At 38.1% G+C, this 24,517-nt stretch overlaps 1 protein-coding gene across 2 annotated transcripts in view; it reads left to right on the top strand.

Annotated features, from left to right (window-relative positions):
- Positions 1–24,517, top strand: part of LOC132121477 (MAGUK p55 subfamily member 7-like) — a 135,521-nt gene that overhangs the window by 46,873 nt on the left and 64,131 nt on the right. For both annotated transcript variants that reach the window (XM_059530892.1, XM_059530893.1), the window contains exons 2-5: positions 1,535–1,684; positions 10,449–10,567; positions 20,601–20,678; positions 24,256–24,336. In XM_059530892.1, the coding sequence (XP_059386875.1) occupies positions 1,648–1,684; positions 10,449–10,567; positions 20,601–20,678; positions 24,256–24,336 (315 nt within the window). In that variant the 5' untranslated portion in view covers positions 1,535–1,647. The remainder of the gene's footprint in view (positions 1–1,534; positions 1,685–10,448; positions 10,568–20,600; positions 20,679–24,255; positions 24,337–24,517) is intronic.

The following is a 24,517-nucleotide window of genomic DNA, read 5'->3' as shown; positions in this document are numbered from 1 at the left end:
ATGATCTCCTGGTGCCCTTGATTTAGTGATTCACGTACTCTTTGTGAAGCAAAGATGCTCAGATATATTACAGCCCATGTAAATTACCTATAATAATTACTCAGATTTTTTTTTTAATGCACTAAGTCCTGACATTTCCCTTGTGGTCTGGTGAATGGGCTTACAGCTGCATGCCAGTACTAAAAGTAGCTTCAAGGCAAAATTACAATTTCTCTTTTGCCATACGTGTATAACACATCAATGCTCTGGGTTCAAATTAAGCTCAATCAACAGCATTTTTGGCATCGTGTTGTTGGCCACAGAAAAACAAAATCTGTAAGTCAGAAAAGGGGTGCTGTTTTGGGTTTAGGGCCAATCTGTAAACATTAAAATACTTACTGTTTTAGGACAACTGCAAGATGTAAACAATTTGGTTTACAGTTCCTACTTTGTTGTAGAGAGTTCCCTCATCCTGGTAAATTTCCTGGCCTGAAATTTACAAACACACTTGCGCACATTGGAATAGTGTGGCGCGTGTGCTCTTAAAACAGCATGTGCACACCAATGACACGCCATGCCTTTAATAACACGACTGTCATGAGCCAGTTTCAGGCAGCAGTTATAAGACTACAGAGAGCTCGACAGAGAAGGGTCAGCAGAGGCCAGAGGAAATAATGAGTGGAGGATAATGAAACAGACAACAGAGAGGGATATGTATCAAACTGACCTAAAGCTATTGTGTATTGTCTCTCTGAACTCTCTCTGATCTTGTGGGGGCTTGCAATGTGTGTAGCTTCTGATCTCTACGGTGTTCTTTCCAATTATCTGGAGAGGTTTATGAATGTTTGTGTATTTTTTTAAGTGCGTTAAATCACTTTACCTCTTTAGCAAGTCTCTTTGCTCATCTTCCACTCTTGTGTCCTTTTTGGTTCAAATCGCAGCTCTACCTTATGGCTGTAAATTAGAATTAGCCACACTGTCACCACTAGGTGGCAGCAGTGTGCTTTGCGATTATCACATAGCAGCATATGATTGAATCTCAAGCATAACTTTCATTGCAATAAGGTGTTTTTTTTAAATCTTTTTATTTATTTTTTATTCTCCATACGGATTCTTGTTCCACAAATCTGATACTGTGTGATCTATGTAGAGGCAGAGCAAGTATGGTGCCCCCACCTTCCTCTTTCCATCTCTGTTTTTCATTTGTTTTTTTTCGGGCCACTGGTTACAGGTCTTTGGGGGGACATAAAGGTTTCAGGTGCTTTCGGTGCTGCAGCATGGATCCGGGCAGGCACAGGGCACTAGACGGAAAAAGCAGAAATTGGAATTGATTTTAGAAATGTTTGGGACTAATGTATGTCTCTTTCAATCTGTCTCTTTCAATCTGCTTTTTCTGTTCCTTTGCCTAACATCTTCCAACTTTGAACCATTAGATATTACAGATATTACAAATTAGTTCAGTTTGAAGGGCTTATTCCTGTTTTACCACCCTCTACTTTGATTATAATTTTTTCTTATATTTTAATAATATCATGTCTTTTATTATCTTTTGTAGATTTGCCAATGACATAACCAAGGATTTACAGGGGTCGAGTCGGCCAGACACAGCGCTGCTGGATTTTTTTGTTAACGTTGTGAAGTTGAAAGGAAGCAGATTTGCCAGTCACCATGCCGGCCCTCTCCACCAGAGCCGGCAGTGAGATAGGTACCTCATCTTACACTTCATACTGTACCTTTATGTACCTTAGTAAGATCCTGTAGTTTAACCATCCAAGCTTGATCAAATGACAGTTTCTGTTTAATAGTGTCTTAAAGGCCGTGTTGCAGGGTTAATTTTTCAACGAATTTGTGCAATTTGCTTGTTGGTAATAAACATTTAAACTGTTATCCATTGTATTTTATGTTGTTGGGTATCACAAAACGGAATATAATATGAAAAAGTAGGTACTATCTTACAACTTTTTGGTTTGCAACGATTCTCCTTTCCCCCACAATGCATTGCATTTCGTCACCTTGGGGAGAGAATTTACCAAAGCTCGTCTTGAGAGCATTGAGAGTGACTAGAGAGATGAGGAGTAGTAGTAGTATTCAGATAGCGTAGATTTATAGATAAATAGATAAATTCATATAGATAGATAGATAGATAGATAGATAGATAGATAGATAGATAGATAGACAGACTAGATAGATAGATAGACAGACAGACAGACAGACAGATAGATTGATAGATAGATATCGACCAACAGTGACCAAAACGCATTCAACGCAACAAGTATATACATTTATATAGAAATCTAAAAGATGTTTCTTTTAAATGTATAGCACAGTAATATCATATAGGACAGAACAAGAAAGACTATTAATAATCTTTGATTTCGAAGAAAATATTATAATACTGAAGGCGCCAATATAGAGTGCCACAGAGCACTTATGCACATCCTGTTTGCAGAATGATGAGCTTGAAACAACACGGAGTCACAGTGTGCAGCTGCACAGCCCTCCGAGTCCACATAGAACAGTTAGTACAACAGACAAGCTGCTCGGCTCGTGTTCATCTTCAGTTCTCTCATCACAAAAGTTCAGTCAGTGTACTGTTTGAGTAAATGTATTACTCTGTGATATTGGTTTATTTCGACTCAGAGGGAGTGTTGGCCACATTAAAAAAGTAAATAAATTGTGGATTAATGCTTACTGAAGACGCGAACCGGTTCAAACGATTCAGTCTGATTTGGTGAACTGGTTCAACCGGTTCACTAAGAAGAACCGGTTAAATAAAACGATTCTTCGTGAACCAGACATCACTAGTACAAAGGGAAGAGATATTGATACATAGTCTATTAAATATGTGCGTTAGTTTAATGAGCCTTTTCTTTGAACAGTTATAAACTTAATTTACTGTGCGCTCTTGAAGAGCGTTTCATTGTTTTGACTGTTAACGAACGCAACACGCAGTGTGAACACTGAATGGAGGATGACAGACAGCCGCAGCAGAGAGAAGAGTTTATGTGAACTTGAATTTAATGACTTCTATATTAATCTGTACCTCACACTGAACTATTGAACAGCTTCAGAACACTTGAAATATGTCCACGAAAACGTTTTGGTGCTTTATAATGTTTTTGTGCCTTTCGTGGAGCTCAACAATAACACAGAATAGTATAAGCACTGTATCGGATTTGGATCGTTCTCGCCTGTCCGATATCTGATCCACAGAAAATGCCGGGATCAGAGGCAATACCAATCCTGATTATCGGATCGATGCATCCCTTGTTATGGGTTGAGTCTCGGGGCAGCAATACCACGACTGAGGTGCCCTTGAGCAAGGCACCAACCCCCAACTGCTGCCCGGGCGCCGCAGCATAAATGGCTACCCACTGCTCACTGTGTGTGTGTGTGTGTGTGTGTGCACTTTGGATGGGTTAATTGCAGAGCACGAATTCTGAGTGTGGGTCACCATACTTGGCTGTATTTCATGTTACTTTGTCGCTTTGTGGTATGACGGTATATATCATTACCGTGAAATAAAGTGTCCATCTTTTAGAGGTTTTGCTATATCGTGTATTCCAGGGGTAGGCAAGTTCGGTCCTAGAGAGCCGTAGTCCTGCAGAGTTCAGCTCCAACCCTGAAAAAAACCTTTACCTACTTGTAGCCTTAGTAATCCTGAAGACGTTGATGAGCTTGTTCAGGTGTGTTTGATTAGGGTTGAAGCTGAACTCTGCTGGACTGCGGCTCTCTTGGACCGAACTTGCCTACCCCTGGTGTATTTGATAAGTGTTGGACACTCACTCTCTCTCTCTCTCTCTCTCTCTCTCTCTCTCTCTCTCTCTCTCTCTCTCTCTCTCTCTCACACACACACACACACACACACACACACACACACACACACACACACACACACACACACACACTTTAAACGTTTCATTCATAAGGCAGGAAGTTGAGATTTAATCTCCAAAAGGATGAATGACTCTAAATTATTAGCTTGTTTTTGGCTCTTCTGGAATCTTTTTTCTTTCCTGTTCTGTTTATTTCTCATTGAACCTCTCCATCTCACAGTGTCTACTCTGTTCTAGTCTCATTCCTCTGTATCATAAAATGCTGTTCTTTTACCCCATCGTATCTATCCTGTTTTTTCGTGTGGGTGTTTTGCTTCCTGGTGGCATTTGATTTCACTTCCCATGGGTGTCCTTGGGCTGACACCCATCCACCCACTACCTGTAGAATGTGTATGTCTGGTTTTGATCTCATATGATAAATTACTCTTGCGTCAACTGCATACTCAATCATTCTGTGCACTTCAGCTCACAGTCTGCAGTTATTCTCTCACACTCCCCCCACAATAAATAAAGTATCAATATCCATTACAGTCATATGTTTGCTTTCTCCTAATTCCAGTCCAGGTCAGTTCTGCTCCTATTTATTTGTGTGTTTTTAATGATTTTATTCCTTTCATTCGTTTATTTTAGTGCATTGTATTTATCTTATTTGTATTTATTTTCTGTCACAAAGTTGCACTGGGACACGAAGGCTGAGGTAAACAGAGTGATCCAGATAAACAGGCAGAATATCAAGAACCAGAAAACACAACATGTGAGAACAAGGATAAAAGGCTTAGAACTGCAGTTGTGACACATGCAAGACTTTGCAAAGAGTGACTGAAAACACGGCATTATATATAGGCAGAGTTAAATGAGCAACTGGTGAAAACAATTGGGCACGATGAGTCCGGGCAATGGGTTATAGTAAATGCAGTCTAGGATAAGGTGGCAAAGGTGATCGTGACAATTTTCAATATGTAAGACAAACAAATATGAACACATTTATCTTCAAATATTATTGACAGAAGTTCTGTCTGACAGAAGCAGATAATAATCCTTTAATGAAGATGAATGTCTGTGTGACAGATTTTATGTATGAAACTGCATAAAATCTGTGCAGGTATTCTCTTTTTAACTGGAATTGTGGATACTCTCATTTACACCAGTCCTGTTCAGAAACAAGTGTATGGCATAATTGTGCCATTGTCCATAAAAAGATCCATATTGAGCTCCATATTGTTTATCGTTCAGGTGCTGAGTCTCTCTTACATCCTCAGCAGAGCACCGGCTGAATATAGCTGCAATGAGGGATATGACAGGAATGGCCATATTCAATTTTTCCATTCTGATGTCAAGAATGCAGAGCATCTGGGAGCCGAGGACAGAACGAAAGAGAGGGAGGGAGAGAGGAACATTAGTAGCGGCAGCAGCATGCGCTTTGGGAGCACTTTATCGATTTCCAGCCATTTATCCTCCTCTTTTCCATCTCTCCCCTTTCTCTCTCTCTCCTGCCACAGGGATACAGAACTGTAACACAAGGATTTGTTGCCACTGGAATAGCTCCCTGTTTCCAGTTACATCAGAATTAAAATTTCCACTTCATTTTACCAAATGCAAGAGTGGAGGGACAAGGAATTTCATTTATTTGTATTTTATTTTTATTTTTCCCATTTTCAGAGGATAAAGATATGTCGATGTAAATGAGCAGAATGCATACAGATCTGAATACAGTTCTGGAACTGGTCCCTGCTTCAGTGTATTAGCTGTAGTTTCAAAAAGCCAACTTTAATTTCAGACTCTGTTGTAGTCGTCTGTTATTTTTCTGCTGTGATTAAGCTCTGATATAGACATAAAATGTGTACTGTCACAAGGAATCAGTGTGTGATTGGACCAAATCTTTTTTACAGGTGGCTGCTTTAGGATCACATTCCCTCCTGTTCTGTCTAATCACAGTAATATAACGTGCTCTGTGCTCCAAATATGCTCATGTTGAGGGATGGATTGTTGTCGACGCATGTTGACAAAGCACTAAATAGCTCAGAACAACGGACTTAGAAATTCAGGAACCAAATGACCACAATTGTGCAATTTTACAAATATATTTTATTTTATTTAGCAAGAATGACAAGAATGATGTTGCATACGTTTTCTTTTCTTTCTGGAGCGATTCTTTTCATCAGAGAATCCTGGGGGAAAGCATCACTGTTTCAACAAAAACATTAGTATTAAAATAATTAGAAATGTTTAATGAGCAATGTAATGATTTAAGACTTGGTAGTCATTGGCAAGAAGGAGGCGGGAACCGGCGGACAATCAAATAACATTTTAATAATACAAAATAAACACAAAACAGCGCACCAGCCCCTCACGGACGACTGGTGCGCTCAAATAAAAACCAAAACACAACTAAAAGCCCAGGCCTGGTCCTCTCTCGTCCTTCACTGTCGTCGCTCCAGTTTTATATCCTTTCATCTCCTCCGTGGGCCTCGAGACCGGTGGGTCGAACAGGTGTAGCTCATCTCCAATCACTCCACCGGCCTCGCTCCCACGTCCCTCGGCCCCGCCCCACTCGTCACAAGCACCAAATCAGCATCATTTCTGACAGATCATTTGTAATTGAAGACTAGAGTGATGGCTGCTGAACCTTCAGCTTCGCCATCAAAGAAATCAATAGCATTTTAAAATACATTAAAATAAAAATGCCATTTTAAATTGTAATATATTTTACAATATTCCTGATTTTACTGTATTTTTATCATATAAGTGCTTTCTTGGTGAGTTTAAGAGATGTTTTAAAAAACAAAACCACACACAAAAAAAGTTTTTAATGGTTGTGTACTGTGTAGATGAAGTTTCAGAAATTAATTTCAAGGTTATTTGTATAGCGATTTTTACGATGCAAATCGTTGCAAAGTAATTTTACAAAAAAATTTAGTTTCTAAAATATTTAGTAGTAGCTTATCAGTGGTGACTGTCAGATTATGTACATACTGTATGGCAGAAATGTAAGGAAAAAATCTATTAAAGACGTAATTAAACAGACGATATGCTCTATTAACCGCAATTATTATATGATGCAGTCACACTTGTAGCAATATTTGTTAGTTCTGTATGTTGTTTCAGGGTTGGCATCATCTGAGGTCCTCTGAGGGGGTGACATCATCTCTTCTCAGGTGTTCTGGATCCAGACAGAAGCTTTTGTAAATCCTAGGCAAAACAGAGAAACAGATTGAGACCTAATTGGCATAGCTGCAGTTCCAACCAAGTAAAAATAATTTGTTTAACCCAAGTTAAAAAATAGAAATGCGCATTTAATCAGATATAACTGCAGTCTAAGATTATGAGATGCATTATTTGAATGCCTGGCTAAAGAGATGTGTCTTTAATCTAGATTTAAACAGAGAGAGTGTGTCTGAACCCCAAACATTATCAGGAAGGCCAGAAAGCATGTTTGCGAGCATCTGCACTTAAAGGTTTGTGTGTGTCTGTTCGTGTTGTTAACTCCAGACATTTTGGATGACCTTGCTGTTTTTCTGACAGCCTGTGTAATTAAAGCTGCTCTCTGTGCCCTCTGCTGCTGTCCCATAATGCTGTGAATTTGAGAAGCAAGGCCTTCCGCCTTCCACTCCGCCTTGTTGTATTGCCATTGATGTCTGAGGAACACGGTTATGTTCTGGAGGCTGCTGGGAAGTGTAGGCATGTGAAAACGAAACACTGCTTGGCACAGCATTCTTTCACATACCGTCTAGTATATTTGGCCTGGAAGCCAATAATGGTCAGTTTATGCGTATCCTTTTATAGGCTGCTGGGACATGGTTAGATGTTGACTGTTAAACTCAGCCTGTGTCCAGATGGTCAGCGGTTGGAAGAACAGTGTTGTAAAGTGACTGACAGCATCTCAGCTGTTCGCAAACAATGCAGCTTTGTGCAACAAGTGGTTTAGTTTGAGACCGTGCTGTTTTTTGATGTCACATTGCAGCTGAGGGAGCTGAGGCCATAATCAAATTTGCTACGTGAATCTATTTTTAAGTTACTGTAAAAGAACTGCAAATAAAAAGTCCAGTATTTACGATTCCTGAAATTATGATTCATGGAGCATTTTACATGTTTTTTTGAAGTGAACCCTTTTTTAAATGCTACTGTTTGTGACTCTTTTAAAGAATTAGGATAAGATTTTATAATTCGCTATTTTTTAACGTATATACTTTACTGTAAGTAAATTTGATTTCAATGCTGATTTTGTAATATCATTTTATGTACATTTTTAAAAAATTATTTAAAAAAAGATATATTATTGTCCCCTTAAAAGTATACTTGGTACTCTGTATTCAGTTTTGCACATAAATGAATAGCACTTACAGCATGTTAAAATGTAGGCTTTCTTTATGTTTATTTCTTTTAATTTCACCTTTAGTGTAGGGATGTGCGATAAATCGAAATAAAATCGCGATTTGAGTGTGCGCGATTTCTAAATGGCTTTATAGCACGATTTTCCGCAGCCCCAACCTCCCGCAGTATGTTATCTGAACCAATCAGGATGCAGCGCACCTAAGTGGTTTTGTTAATAGAGCAAAGGAAATCTGCGTGCGAGTCAGTGATGCGTGGGTTGATCCAAAATGAGCAGTTGCCCACAGTTACGAGTCATCCAAAAATATTTGTAATTATATTCGGGTAACGTTGCTGGTTTTTGGTAAAACATGATTTTGACGACTTTAAGTCGACATTAAGTTTTGTTTTATAGAAAACTCTTTTTAAAAGATTTTCGTTTTGTATAAATTGTATCTTTATTTTGATCTTTGTTTTATCAATCCTATGGCCTAATGACGCTACGATGAGCATTTACTGCTTTTTAAAAAGGCGGGTCGGGTACAAAATGTTATTTATTTTTTTGCGTTCCGAGTTGCGGGCGGGTTAGTTGAAAACGTCGGTCGGGTGCGGGTTATTAATACATTGACCCGCGCATCACTGGTGCGAGTGGATAGATTCTCGCTCGCGCATTATTTTAATGTGCTTTCGCGTTACAATATTGCGTTCTCGTTGCTGCTTCTGAACCGCGTACACATAACTTACTGTATACGCACTGCAGATGGAGTACGTGTGACCCTTGGGCAATAAATATATTGGGAAAAACATATAACACCTGAGGCACCGCTACAGTGAGCTCTATGACCAATGCATGGCAGCAAAAAAAAAAAAAAAAAAAACCCTGAACAAGGTTTTATTTTATTTAATTTTTTGCCATATGTCTAGACATTTTGTTTGACATCTTTACTTAGTGATTATTTTGACTTATGTCTGTTCGAGAGACATTTGATAAAGCTCTCATTGGTTTTCTTTTGGAAATATGTTTAGAATTTATACTGAATGCATTTATGACTGTAAAGCGTGTCTGTGTGTGTCAAAATCGTGATTAAAATTGAAATCGCAAAATTGATCAAAAAATCGTGTTAGGTTTTCTTTTTGTCCATATCGCACAGCCCTACTTTAGTGTAACCCCTAGATTTTGTACTTTTTGTGGCTTGATTATAATTTAATTACATACAATTGAGTTTTTTAGCATGGGAACTGGGGAAGTGAACAAAAACATTACATTTATGGAAAAAAAGGGACAACTAAAACCACAAAAAGAACATACTCTAGGTGGCCCTGTAATCATGTTAAACAAAGAAAAAAAAATTAGCATGCAACTTTCTCGGCCAATTCAGATTTCTGTGTTTTTATTTATTTATTTTTAGTTTTTTTTTTTATTGTAAGTGTGACCTGTCGATACCGATTTTTGCAGATTCCAATTTTCTTTGTAAAAACTATAATTGGCAGCATATACAAACAAATTGTACTGTAACCCTATTGTACAGTAGCTCGAGCGGAGCGGTGCAAATATATGCATATGTACAGATCTTGCTGTGCGAATTCTCAGGCAAGAATGTGTAGAAAGCCCCTTATATAGAGAAAGTTTATGCATGTTTTACACCATTCACACCCTTAGAACATTAGTTGTGTATTAGGCTGAAATTTGTCATGTTCTTCTGTTCATACTTTAGCTAAATCCATGCTGTTATTAGTAACTAACCCCCAGAGAGGTCAACTTGTGCTTTAAGTTCAAGTTGTGTTGGTGTCTGAATCTGACAGCAGCTCTTAATAGTCATCATATCTACCGACTGTTCTGGGGGGGTTTGCGTGTATATAAGCATGCCAAAGATATTATGGTGTGTTTATGCTTGTTTAAACATCACAGGCATATTAATTTAACTTTAGGGATTTGATTCACAGTTCAAGTTGTGATTCCTAGAAAAACAGGAAGTAGCCAGACAAAGGGAGGAAGTGAGGTGCAGCCTGGGAGAGGACCATTTTTTCAACCCTCAGTTTGACCCAGTGAGCATGCTGAAGTAAACCATGATGTTCTCATCATTATAATAATAATAATTATTATATATTTTTTTTTATTAGTGTACGGATGTTTGAAGACTATAATAATGTCACATTAGAGTGTTCCGCTGGAGAATAATCTTTATAGCTTATCTGACATGCATCAAGTGTCTTGGTTTAATTCAGATTTTCTGGGTCTTGTTTATATCTGCATATATTTCATCTTTGGGTATTGGCTTTGTGTGTGTCTGGGTGTGTAATGTATTTCCTGTATTTCCTCTGCAGGTTTGTATGAGCTGTTGTCTGTACTGCCGTCTCAGCTGCAGCCTCATGTTGAGCATGCAGATGACTGCTCTTTTCTACACGCCATGTTTGGGGAGAGGAGTCTACATTCATTGGTCAAGGTGAGTGTATATGTGCAGTGTTAGATGTAATCTATTCTTTGAGATGTGACTTAACACCATGTCACTAAATCTCTCTCTCTCATTGCATCTGTGATTGTGTTTTTAAAGAGAGTGTTGTGATGTTTGTACAGCTGGTTATATAAGAAGTGGTGATCTAAAGGCATATCCAGAAAAATTTAGAGATTTATATTAAATATGAACTTTTTCAGACTTGAAATAGCACATAGGTCATATGCCATGTTGATCTAAATCTGTGGTTTTAATTGTTTTTGTAATTTAAATTCTTCTCTTCTTATTTAATTTTATTATCTGGCTTGTCTTTTTGAGAGGTTTTCACATGCCACTTTTAGAAAATCATTTTAGTCCAGTTATGCTGTGCCTGTTTATATCAGCTTTCATTTGCTTTTAATTTCAATTCCTTTGATTTGGCAATTTTTCTTCCCCTTATTCTTTTTATGTGACACAAGTTGTTTTAAGAGTCAATCACTGATGTTACTGATACTATGGTACTTAGGCCCATTTGTGATGCATAGTTCACTGACTGTATGTCCCGTTGAACACTGGATTCTAAGTGTTGTGGACTGAGCTGATCTGTGCTTCAGAAGTGCTTTGTATAACACCCTACTCGTACCCGCAGAGGAGGTCTGACAGGCAGGACAGCAGACTGCAGTCTGAGCCAAAGACCTCTCCTCTCTTCTCTCCATGCAATTACAGCAGGGTTTCACACATGTCCTGCTGCACTCTGTTGCTCTGACAATGTGCCATTCCAAAGAGCCTTACAGGAAATCTAACACAACCTGTAATTTCCACCTAGGTTAGAGGTGCGTATGTGTGCGTGTGTGTGTGTGTGTGTGTGTGTGTGTGTGTGTGTGTGTGTGTACACTGTGTGTTTCTATATAAGACAAAAGAAAGCTAAAGGAAGAGAGTAATAATTTGGACATTTTCCTTCAAAATTGTTCTATTGAGAAAGTAAAATTCTCTTTCCCAAGAAGTTTTTAGTCTTTACTATAAAGTTTGATATGTATTTTTTAAAATCTTTTTATTAATATAATTTTCTATTTTATTTGTGTAAGGCCGCTTTTACGCTGATATTTATACAGATATTTTATTCATTTTTTTGCATATGGATTTTGTCAATTTTTTTGGTGGTCCCCCCCCCCAACACCAACACCTAATCCTCAGGTCATAAACTTAACCCAGCTGTGAGATCAGCTGCTAATGTCTGTGGTTTTCACCTCTGTACATTTCTGTATTTTTTATTATAAGAGGAAACCAGATTCAGCACATACTCCTGTATTCAGCCCTCTAGGGGGAACATGACACACTTGTGGGGCGATGGGGAAAGTTGACGACCTCAGAGGACTCTGAGGTTTTGGCCTGCATTAGCATTACCTGTGTGTGGGACTTTAACAACCTTATTTGCTCTTATTTACTAAAGCAGACATAATGGAGCACAAATTATTGCTCTTTCCTGCTTTCCCACTAACGGCCCAAGTGCCCTATCTGGCCTTGTTTTATTCATTTCCCCCCATGGAAAATGTAGTTCCAGACCTGACAAATAGGTCCCTTAACCAGAATAAGATTACCTTTGATCAGATCAAAATTCTGATTTTTAGTATAATGGTCATGAACTAAAAATCAACAATGACTGTATAACATACATTTTAAAAATAAAGTCTTTTTAAAGCCACTCTGTTGACTGCAAGTCACTTAATTGTGATACACAAAACATCAAGTCATTTTATATTGTGAAAAGTGTAAATGATAATGTTACAAAATATTTCAAATAAACACTATGCTTTTTGCTTTCTCTATTCATCAAAAAAATAATAGGAATTGTTATAGGATAATAGGAAAGGTAATATAGGAACAGCTTCGTATCAGAGTCCATTATCAGGTCTGTGGAATCATAGGCCAGTTCTATTGGGCTACCTGAGAACAGTATGGTATCACATTAAAGGCTTTTGCTGGTTGTTGTTGTTGTTGTTATTATTATTTCACTTGACCTTGGCAAACTCAGTCAAAAAATCAGTCCCACTCTCACTATATTAAGGCTTTCCATATAGAGTCAGGCAGTTTAAATCTTACACTTATCTATTTATCAGTTTATAGCACAGACGGAAATGTCTGCCCTACTGTTGAATTTGAGACGCTGAATATGTATTTGTTGGAGTCCCAGTCTCTGGCAGTTACGGCTGTACATTTTCCTACTTTACACCGAGACACCATATTAATGTTTGCGAAGTCTCTTAAAGAGCAGCTGGTGTCTGATTCCGATTCTTTATAATCCGTATTCTGCATCCAAAATAAATTCCCAGAGTAATACAAGCCTTCTTTATTCCAGAGTCAACAAATGCAGATCTCTGTACACTCATACACACATATGCTTGAGTGAGAGTGTGTATTTTTTTATGTGTGCACACATGCGTTTGTCAGGGATACTGAATGTGCTTGGGATAGAATGCAGACATATGTGGTATATGTTTAATCCATAAAGCCCACTGACATATTACATTATACTGCCGTTTAGAGCACGAGTGCTTGGTTATAGACACGAGGGGCAAGGGCAAGACCTCATCTGAGGAATGTTGAAGCATTTCTCATACAAGCCAATCTGATATCATATACTGCTTTTACATGACAGTCACCTTTGAGGAAAATGTGGGCTCTGTCTCACAATTTTGGATCTTTCCGCTGTATTCACAATGCCGTAGCTTTCATAAATCTAAATTAGCGCATTTCAAGCGCCGCACGTACTGCCTTTCCTTCTGTTTTATGAGTTGGATATTAGAAATGAGGAATGCCACACATCACTGCGAAGATGTTTGCCCTTCATTTCTAGAACAGATATGCTGGTTTTAATGTTAATGTTATTTAAGTTTAAGTTCTGACATGTAACTTTTACCCAGAACATTAACCAGTGTATCTGCTGAACTTTTCATACAAGATGAGTTAAGTAGGTGTGTATGGCGGGGTTTGTGTAAACATCCCTCTCTGACAGGCATCTCACAGTCAAACCCATCTGTCTGCAGGCTTTTCCTGTCTTGCTCTCTGAAGGTCTGCGATCAGTTTAAGTGTGAGGTGATGAGGTGCAGTAGGGCCACTGGTGCTGTTTTGGGCCACGCAGGTCTTGGACCATCAGGGGTTACTCAATCCAGCTGCTCTGGTCACTTTGAGACAAGCGGAAGAGAAGAGGTCAATATCATTTCAACATTACGGATGTTCGTATGCCCAGAGCAGAAATGATATACCACTAATACATACCATTGCCATACAACTCACTACCTCTCAGGCTCTTTTTACTCCTGTTATTAAGATGCTTTTTGGTCAATCACAAGTAGAAAAGGGAGAAACATTCCTGCTTACACCTGGTGTTTTAAACGGTCTGTTTAGTCCACTTTCAACTACATTCCTGATTTCTTTAAAAGGAGGATCTATGGATGTGGACTTTAGATCAAATATCTAATATTGCGAAATAAGCTGGTGCTATATACATATGAACGTGAAAGGAGAAATCAGAAAAGTATATAAATATACTGAACGCTTTGTCAGTACACTGTTTGTAAGAATCAGGACTGGTAAGAGAACATTGTGCTTTTTACCTTTTTTTCCCCTTTTTTCCCTTGTTACAAAAGACCAAAAAAGTATCCGTTTCCACAAAAAAAAGCAGCACTACTATTTTTAACCTTGATCTCACTATGATCAGGTGTGTATGTATGTGTGTGTGACACTGAAGACTGCACAAATAGCTGCTGTTAATGAAATTTTGCCATAAATTAAATTCTAGAATAGGCTTATATTAAAATAGAACAGTTTATTTTACATTTTAACAATTCAATATTTCACAGAATTTTTCTAAATAAATGCAGCCTGGCTGAGTAAAATAACCGACTTTCAAAAACGTAAAAAAAAAAAAAAAAAATCTTTAGAGAAAACCTTTGAACGGTAGTGTAATTGTTCCAAATCAGTCACAAATGTTTCCTTTCACTCAGAATTCTGTCATTCTGTTAGAAGTCAGCTGCCTATGTAGGTAGAACCCAGATGATTCATTTTTGAAACGGAGCCTTTTTCTTTGATGCTTTCTATACTCCTCTCCCCCTTTTTTTTCTGTCATATTCCCTAAATTCCACATCAAGTTTCCCCTCCTCCGTATCTGTCAACGTTCAGTGTAATTGTGTTTAAAGCTGTTTGTTTGGCTGCAGAATGCTCTTGGAGGACCCTGAGGCCAGACTGGCTGCCGTTTCTCTCACCTGTTTATGTTCTCCACTCAAGTTTTTTAAGGGTACTAATTGTCTGGTCCAAGTGGATTTAGACACTGCTGCATTGTAGCCTGTGATCTGAACCTTGACCACAAAACATACTGTGTTTACCGAAGCATTGCTTTGTTTATTCATATGTTTTAATACTCATTACTTAAAGGTGCCATCTGTCATATCTGGCAAAAAAATCAAGTCATACTCCACATTCCATACCAGATGGGGGCAGTATGCCTCAATAAAGTGAATTGGTCTACTCTAGAGTAACAAACGAGAAACGGCATAGTCTCTATGCTCCGCCCCTACCTTCACAACAACCCTAGAGCATAGCCAAAAGCCTCAATTGCAGTCCTCGCGCCCCACTGCTCTGCACATTTTGAACGTTTCTCTTAGCGCTTTAGACATTTGTTCTATTCGAACATAAGTGCCCTGCGAAGTGGACATCACAGGATATTCAGCCATGATTCCAGTTCGAAGTGAACGTAGCTATATGTTCCAATCAAAGTGCATTGAAGTGTGCAAGACGTGAATTTAAATTGTATTGATTTACAGAGGTATATGATGTCACAGTTGTCCATGTTTAAAGACGCTGCACAGCACAAATCAGTGAATGAATGTTTTGATGTGAGGTAAACTTCAACAGATTTCCCCTGCTCAGAGAGTAGGGAGCAATGAACATTTGAAAAACAGTTCATGAACGGAGTTCATTTCTAACGAGCTGATTATCTGAATCAGGTGTGTTAACAAAGAGAAACGTGCAAAATATGCAGAGCAGTGGGGCGCGAGGACTGGAATTGAGAACCGCTGCTATAAGAGGACGTTTTGCCTCCAGAGGAACGTTGGGTGATGTCAAGTGATTTTGAAACATGACATCTTCAAGCTACTCCCCTTCACCTTTACCAGTGAATATGTTCATATTCGTTTTGTTCATATTACATTGAGTTGTATATACACATTATTTGAATTAAATTAATTTGACAGACAGCATTCTGTCAACATCATTGGTCAACATCAGACAGCTGATGTTGATCAAGCTAGCGCCAACCAACGTAACCAGAGCTGCCAACTCTCAAGCATTCACCGTGAGACACACGCAATTGATTCTTTTCACACGCTTTCACGCCACACATCAATTTTCTCACGTACAGAAAAACCACAAAGCAAAGAGGACACGGAGACCAACAGACTAGTTAGAGCAGGTTACTTATGATATAAAAAAATGGGTAAGTTATAGCTAGCTAATTATCAAACGCAGCTACGGTTAGCCATCGCTAACATTAGCACATTTATAGAACAGCCTTCGATACATTTCTATGTTATAACTTCCCGAAAAAAATACACAAACGTATATAAAACAAACTTCTAGCGAAATACTAACAGCATCTAACTTACCAATCCAAAAGAAATGTTGCAAGTTTGGTGTAGAACCTCATTTCTTTCAGGTCCATTGTCTCCAGCGATTGAAAGCAGTGCCGATGTTTACTCTGGTTCGGCTCCTTTTCTTATCGGATTTGATTTGTGATTCCGAGCGCGGTTGTTTCCCTGTAGCGGGTGGTGGTCTTTTGCCAAGGGCTTAAGTCATCCTTCCGCTCTCTTCCCTGAACTGAAGTAGTGGGCTGTACTTTCCACATGATTGACATCAGGTATAAGTACGCCCACAAGCCGTGCGAGTTATTCGTGTATTGCAGGTTGGCTGGTGGTTATGTTGCCCGCATACCACCTCCCATGGCCGAAACTGGTATTACGACACCTGTCGGGCCGGGGCTAGTAATGCTACTGCTAATTAAGGTTGATATCTCTGCAGCACTATAACTTGACATTTTTTTAATGACATCATCGCCCTTATTTCTTCTCATACTTTTGATGCGTGTTGGTCATTTTTTGAATATTTTTACCTCAATTTTTGCACATGGCACCTTTAAGTGTCAAGCCAGAGATCAGTAAAAATGACACCATTTTATGATGGCTAGTCAAAGGAAGCATATGCTGTGTTTTTAGGGGCTGTTCACATAAGATTGTTTTCTTTTTGAAAAAAAAAAACAAAAAAAAAAAAACCTTGCACCGAACTTTACCATTTGCAAGGTTCTCACTGTTTTTTAAAGAGTACTTTTTGTGTGTGTGTGTGTGTGTGTATGTGTGTGTGGTTTTTGGTTACTGCCTTCTCTAAATTAATTTTTTTTTAAAAGCATAAAAATATTGAATCTACCACAAACGTTTTTAGGTAAATTCAGTGAGGTTAACTTCACTAATTGACTCCTTAACTATAGCCTTACAACCGTGGCTGATTCACATTGTTCTTTGTCCTACTGTGCAATTTTAAATCTGAAAAAAGCAGCAATTGTTTATCAGTCTGCTAGGTCTCTATGATGCAGTGGAATAACGGTGCACTAAGGCATGAAGGTATTACTCTTCATTACTCTCATTTCCTGTCCTTTTTACTGTGGAACGTGAGCTATGATCAGTGTAAGGGCCCTGTAATGGATTTTAAATGTCTGCTCTCTGGCGCTCCTGTGTGGACAGGCTGTAAATAAAGGCATTGAATCTCACTCAGCCTCTGATGGAATCTAAACTGTACAGAGCAAAAACAGCTCTCCCATGGCTCAGACGGCCTAAACAGATGTCGCTCCCTGGAATGTGCAGGAACCGGACAGTTACGTTCCATCCTTCACCAGATCCCACATTCCATTCCTTCTCTGCCAAGTGTGTATGAGTCTGTGTGTCAGAGTGGATAAAAAAAAAGATCTCTTTTCTTGGCCTGTGAGTGTGTTTGCCGGTTTGCGAGAGATTCCACTTCTGCACCGCTGCTGTAGTAACAGACGGTGACCCCGCTCAGAGTTCAGTACGTTTTGAGGGTTGCAAACGGAGTAACTAAAAAAGCACAGTTTGTTCATCACAGCCCTGACAAAAGTCCTTACCATGGCCAAGCTTCGCCACATCACAAACAGCTCGGGAGAAGGAGATCCAGAAAAACTGCATCTTTGGCTCTCTCGGATCCAGTTGATCCAACTCCTAGCATTCCCTTCCTTCTCCACTTCACTATGAAAACCAGCCCTGTGGCAAAGTCATTTGTCTTGTCTTGATAAATATTTAGCCCTCTTGTTAGCAGTTGAATTTCTCTTTTCACTGCAGTGTCCAGTCTAAATGTGCTGGTAGCTTCTGCATGGTTCCTGACCGTGTAGTTGTCCTGGTAACACAATTTCAGCAATAATGAAATGGTTGAACAGATATTAACATAACCTGTACAATTGACAGCCATTAACCCTCTGGAGTCTAAGGGTATTTTTGGGGCCTGGAGAAGTTTTGTCATGCCTTGACATTTGTGCTTTTTTCAGTTTCTTATAAATATCTAAATGGGTAAAGACTAATCTCACTGTAATCAGCACAAACTGGGCTGTAATAATATGTGAAATGCATGTATGTACATGATTGTGTTTTTGAGAAAAAAAATATTATGCGTGGTTAGTGAAAAACTAAAAATGTTAAAATGCTTGAATAAGGCAAAAAAACACATAAAGAACAATGGTTCCCGGGATTTTTGAGAACTGGTTTTGAAACTTTCTAAATGATGTGAAAATCATCTTGTTTACTCACTCACAGAAAACAATATATTGATTTAAATTTTCTAAGACACTTTTTGTTGGTAAAAGTCATATGCGAGTAGGCGTCAACTACCATGAATATCATTGTGATTTACACCTGAGAAGACAAAGGCCCGCATAATGAGCTGCATAATGAGCCATTCAGTCATCTGTGCCACTGTGAGTGAGGAGTTACAAGAGAGAATGTGAGAACAAAATAAATCTATATAATATTATGTTTGTAGTTTATTAAGAATATATTTAATTATCCCACAACATAATTTAATATCCACTTGGGGGAGCAGTTAAACAGTTTATTAGAAACAATCAAAGCTGACTTTCAAACAAATTGTTTGGCATCAATACTCCAGTCACACAATCCTTCAGAAATCCTTTTAACAATCTTATTTTCTACAAAAAAAAAAAAAAAAAAACGTTTGTTGTTATTATTATCATCATTATTATTAATGTTGAAAAGAGCTGAGAATATTTTCCTGGGTTTTTAGGGGGAATAAATGGAAAGAAAAGCATTGTTTTTACATTTGTTACAGTTATCTATTTGTTACATTTATATTATTTACATCAAGCTTTCGAAGGGTATAGTGTTGTATATTGTTATTGAAACTTCATAATGTTTCACTTGATTATACATTTAGTCAGGAATTATAATTTGGAAAAAGTCTAACTAGTAAAACGTTTACACGTTATGTGAAAACTAGTACAAGTATATAAATAAATAAAAAGAGACTTACTCATGTTTATGGTCTCTGCTGAATAAAGTGCTTCATTCTTTTTTTCTGAGGAAATCCATTTCTCAAATCCTCAACCACATCACATCTTTTTGGGGTGAATTATGTGTTATTCCTCTCATCGCGAAGCAAACAGTAAAATAAAAAAAACTTGAACAGTCTGGCTGCTTTTTCTTCTGTGTGGGCGTATTCAAGCCGCGCGCTTCAGTTTGAATCTGAATAGCGCGTTCGGCGCGGGGGCGTGGTCACATTAGATATAATGAAGGGAGACATGAAAAACAGACATCGCGTTGTTTTCATATGGATTACTTTATCACAGAATATCTGTTTTCGGCGGCACTTGTTTAGTTTAAAAATAGACATGTCAAGCTTTCTATAGATATCTCTCTCATGTATTTTCGTTGAGTATTCACGGAGTTACAGTTCATTTAAATGACGTGTTTGTAAAAGAAGATCAGCGCAGACAAAGGCTGCAGACAGCGCACCTTGTTTGTTATCTTTATTTTATAAGTGCACAAAGTTTTGTTGTTATTATGTCTGTATCCAAAAAAAAGTAAACCCTTTACAGATTCGATTGATGTATTGCTCTTATCTGTACAATTAAAACTGAAAGTGTAATTTAAGTTCTTTTCGGGGTTATCAGGAGAAAATGACTCAAAACGCGTATCCGCGTTAATCGACTTGATAGGGTTAAAAACATGGTCTTTACTTTCTATTTTTTGTCAGAATACTTTGATCCTACCACATATTCTACTTTTTGAATTTTAATCATTAGCGTTTAACCTGTTTTATCCACCAGGAATCTATTTATTTATTTATTATATATTTTTTATTATTTTAGAATTGAATTTTTTTTTCTTTATTATAACATTTACCTTTGTCATCACTTAAAAATAAAAATAAACGATGAATATATAATTTATAAATTGTCATTTTAATGATACTTCTAAATGTAATCTTTGGCAAGTATCAAAATAAATATACAGTTTTTATGCTGTACATTATAATGTAGTATTGTCTAAATTTAATAAAGCTGAAATCGTTTTTTGTGTATTATTATTATTCATGTATTTAGGCAAAATTATATAGAATTTTTAACATTGTCCATCTGTTGGTTATTGACGATAACATGAAAATAATTATTGGCTTACCAGTTTCAAATAGAATTTCAATGTTGAGTCCTTAATTTGGCTTTTGGTTAACATTATCCAATAGCTGTGTGACTTAAGTGATGTGAGTGGAAAAGAAAAGTGATTTGTTGTCAAACATTTCTTGAAAGAGTGTTAAAAATTCCGTTGGTTATTTAGTTTAAAATTAAATAGTTCACAATAAGACCAGGAACATTGGAAGGTGCACATTGGAAAGTAAACATTAGGAAAGTGAACGACTCAGTTTAGATTCCACACTGACTTTAAGTGATCACTCTGTTTCCTGTTTCACTACCTATTAGATCCATGAGAAGTTACAGTGTTATGAAGACCGCGCTCCAACTCCAGTACTGGACAGCGCCGGCTCACTGGCTCAAGATGTGAGTGAACCACATGCACACACTTCCTGTTAAAAACCAAAACACTTTAATGCTCCTAAAATTTACACACTTCTGCATGGATAAACACGCACATACACCCACAATGTGTGGCTGTGAAAACACATCCACATGTGTCTACCAACATGTCTAGCTTAAAACTGACTACAGGAGGAACTTGTCATTTTAAAGGAGAAAAAAAGATGGATGGATGTCTGAGGCAGAGAACACAAGTATATGGGCTGCAGATGAGAGTGTGAGATGAGGCGAGGAGTATTTTGTGTGTGTCTGTATAAGACATTAGTCATCAGTATTATAAAACTCAACGTTTAAACTCTCAATGACTTGCATAATGTAAACTGACTACTATATCAACATGGCTGCATAGACATACACACACACACAAACCTATGTAAACTTTGAATAGTTTACTCTGGATATGATCAGAGAGAGGAAAGACAGAAGGAAAGAACACAAAGGCGATTCAGAGAAGAGCATCTCGGGTCATCGCTGACTTTAACATAAGCAAAAATTCTTTGAGTATCCAGACTATTCTGAAGTGAATTTATGTAATAAAAGATGCCACGTCTGTTCAAACAGCATGGTTTTTGTGCTCAAATCTACATCCTTCTGATCCAAGTAGAGCTAATCAGCTTTGATACATGTCATATCTGCTGATTGGCTTCATCACTCTTATCTTCTCTCCACTAGTAAGCTGGTGTGTGGTGGGCGTTCTGGCACAATATGGCTGCCGTCGCATCATCCAGGTGGATGCTGCACACTGGTGGTGGAAAAGGAGATACCCCCTGACTATATGTAAAAGCGCTTTCAGTGCCTAGAAAAGCACTATATAAATGTAATGAATTATTATTATTATTATGTCTGTTTCCTGTTCACTCACATGTCCGTTTCCTGTTCACTCATGTCTCAGTGGGCTGTGGCAACCAGCCATCTTGTGTTTCCCTAAATCTCGACTTCTTTTATGGAACTTTCTCAACCTGCAGCTCAGATCCGCCCCTCAGATTTACACTTTCCTTCAGTGCCCCTAAAGGTCCCACACACGGATAACCCGATACCTGCGTGTGTGAGCGGATGTGGTCCATCAAAGGGTCGAACAGCCAAAGCAACCAAATTACTCAGAGCCCCTCCTGTGTTTTTTCAGACGTATCGTTTTCATCTGTTGCTGTGAGGAATATACGGCGTGCTGCTGTTTTGAACGCTGTAGTGGGTTTGCTGCCGCTGCTCATTCAAGTATAAAGTTTCACTAATGGAGCTTTAATTTATAGTGTAGCATAAAACGCCATTTTAACCTCCATCTGGCCCGAGATGCTGTCTAGCACTGACGCAGCAGGCAAGCACCTCACACACGCATTTCAGCAGACAGCTTTAGCAGAGATGAAATGCACACACTTTAATCTGAACAACAGTATGAAGTTAAGCATCAGGTGTGCAGTTCTCATTCTGGCCACAGGTATGCAGTAAAGAACGCTACTTCCACATGCAGGTCTCAGTCTGAATAAAAACAGTTGCCAGATTAAGTCCTCATTGAGTCCCTGGTGTCTTCCATTAGACTGTGGAAAAATGGAGCGCTCCAGAGCCTGCTGGATGATACTCCACTCCGCTCATACTTCTCAAATGCAGAAGTCTGTTCTGGAGACATCAGTCAAGCAAATGCATAACAACTATGTCAGATTACACCAGAGCAGCAAAATGATATCTCTGATTGATTAATAGAAACCGCTTGTAGAGTTATTTTAGATGATCATTCTATTGCCAAACACAATACAGATGTCATAAGCCAGATGTGCTGTGATTTTTGCCGTCTGAAACAAAAGCTGCAGATCCTAAAATATTTTTTTTTGTTGTAAGACGAAAACAGGCCACTTTGTATGGCATTCTAACTGATTTTGCGATGAATATTAGTCCGCAATTGAATTTTTGGGCCATATTAACAAAAATCAAGAGACCGTTTTGCAAGAGATTAAGTTTCTTGGTTGATTAACTACCGAAACTCACAATTGTCAATAAATAGTTTCCAGTGCTTGGACATTTAATGGCACTTAATAATGACTTAGATTTTTTTTAATTTTGAACAAAATGTTGTTATAAATTTAAACTTAAGTTTTTGTGAACTGTTTTCTTTAAAATGATTCATGGATGTTTTGTAGTGGTCATCTGATATGGATATTTAAAACATAAATCCAATATAATATTACATTTTAAACACATGCGTAACAATTGTGCTGCAGTGACATTTATTTATTTTTACATGATATTCAGTAAATGAATTAGGAAAATGGTATTAATCATAAATTTGGGGGGGGGGGACTGTAAAATAAACATTTATACTTCAGATAGCAACTTCTTGATTTTGTAATCCTATTATGGTATTTTTCACTAATAAATGAAACGTTAAAAACATGGATAAAATTTGAAGGGAATCAGCAGTGCACTCAGTAATCTGATAAGTCTGTGCATACTGGGAATCATATTTTCTCAATGACCACACAACTATTTTTACATACAGTTCACAATAAATATGATATGAATATGACACCGTGGAAAACTGGCAACAGTGCAGCATAATTTGAAATCAAGCATTTAAAGTTAGTCTTTTATGTGGCTGTCCAATGACCGAACAACTGTCCTGTCCGCATCCAGTTCACACAGATGGACCATCACCGAATACCAGAGATGTGTTTTTGAGTTGGATAGAATTAAGATTTAACAGCTGGATTTGCTAGCATTTGCGAGGTTCACGGTTAAATATTTATGAAATATTCAAAGACTTCATTTATAGACTTTAAACAAATTACATAAATTCATACATTTGTAAATTTTTTAAGTGTGTATTAAGTGTCCAAATTCTTCTCTTCACTTCATCGCTGTATACTGTAGTGTACATGTGCAAAACCAGTCATATAAGACTAATCCCGGATCTGCACGTGCCGTTTTTCCTCCGTATAATATGACCTGTGCTTGCTATAACATCGGCCACAGTGGGTGGTATGTATCCGTTGTACACATGATGTAATTTGTGTGTGTGTGTGTGTGTGAGATTGCGAGTGTGTCACTAAGGGTCACAGTCAAACATACTCAATTGAACGTCACCTCCCATTTGGCTGGTTACTGGAAAAGTCTACGGACATCCTAAGGGAGTGATTCTTTAAACACTGATTGCAGCAGTTCAGCAGACTCGCTCATATGCACACACAGATCCAGAGTGAGTGGGGTCAGTAATAAGGTTGTGTCCAAGGAGTAACACTGCAAATGGACCTGTGGAACAAGCTCATCTCTCTCTGTCTCTCTCCTCGCTCAGAGAAACAGAAACGTGTATCTGTGCTTCATTTAGTGTCCGTCTGCACTACTATAAATCTCTCGATCTCTAAAACATACACACACACTCTCCACCTGCTACCTGCCCTAAGGGAGACATTCATACTCAAATTATTCATAATATATGTGTGTTCATGTCTTTATGACCAATACATGTGTTCATGGATGTTATCGATGCTCTTTTTCTCTCGTTCTCTGGTTTCTGTTTCTCTGTCTTGCTATCCTTTTTGTCCGTTTCTATCAGTTGACGGAGGAACTCCAGGGAAGAATTGCAAGTAATGAGATGAGAGAGCTTGTCAAGCTGCTGTCCAAACCACACATGAAGGTAAGAGAGTAAACAAAAACCAAGAAAATGACGTCAGATATACTGTAGCATTAATTGTTGTTATGCTACCTGTTAAAAGTTTGGACACACATACTCATTCTTTATTATTACTATTTTCAACATTTATGAGCAATATCAGTCATCAAAAGTATTAAGTGACACATCTATGAAATGAAACTCA

The sequence above is a fragment of the Carassius carassius genome, chromosome 39 (genome assembly GCF_963082965.1).
Source record: "Carassius carassius chromosome 39, fCarCar2.1, whole genome shotgun sequence".
NCBI lineage: Eukaryota > Metazoa > Chordata > Actinopteri > Cypriniformes > Cyprinidae > Carassius > Carassius carassius.
The sequence above is the reverse complement of the archived record's forward strand: the minus strand, read 5'-3'. Positions and strand labels throughout refer to the sequence as shown.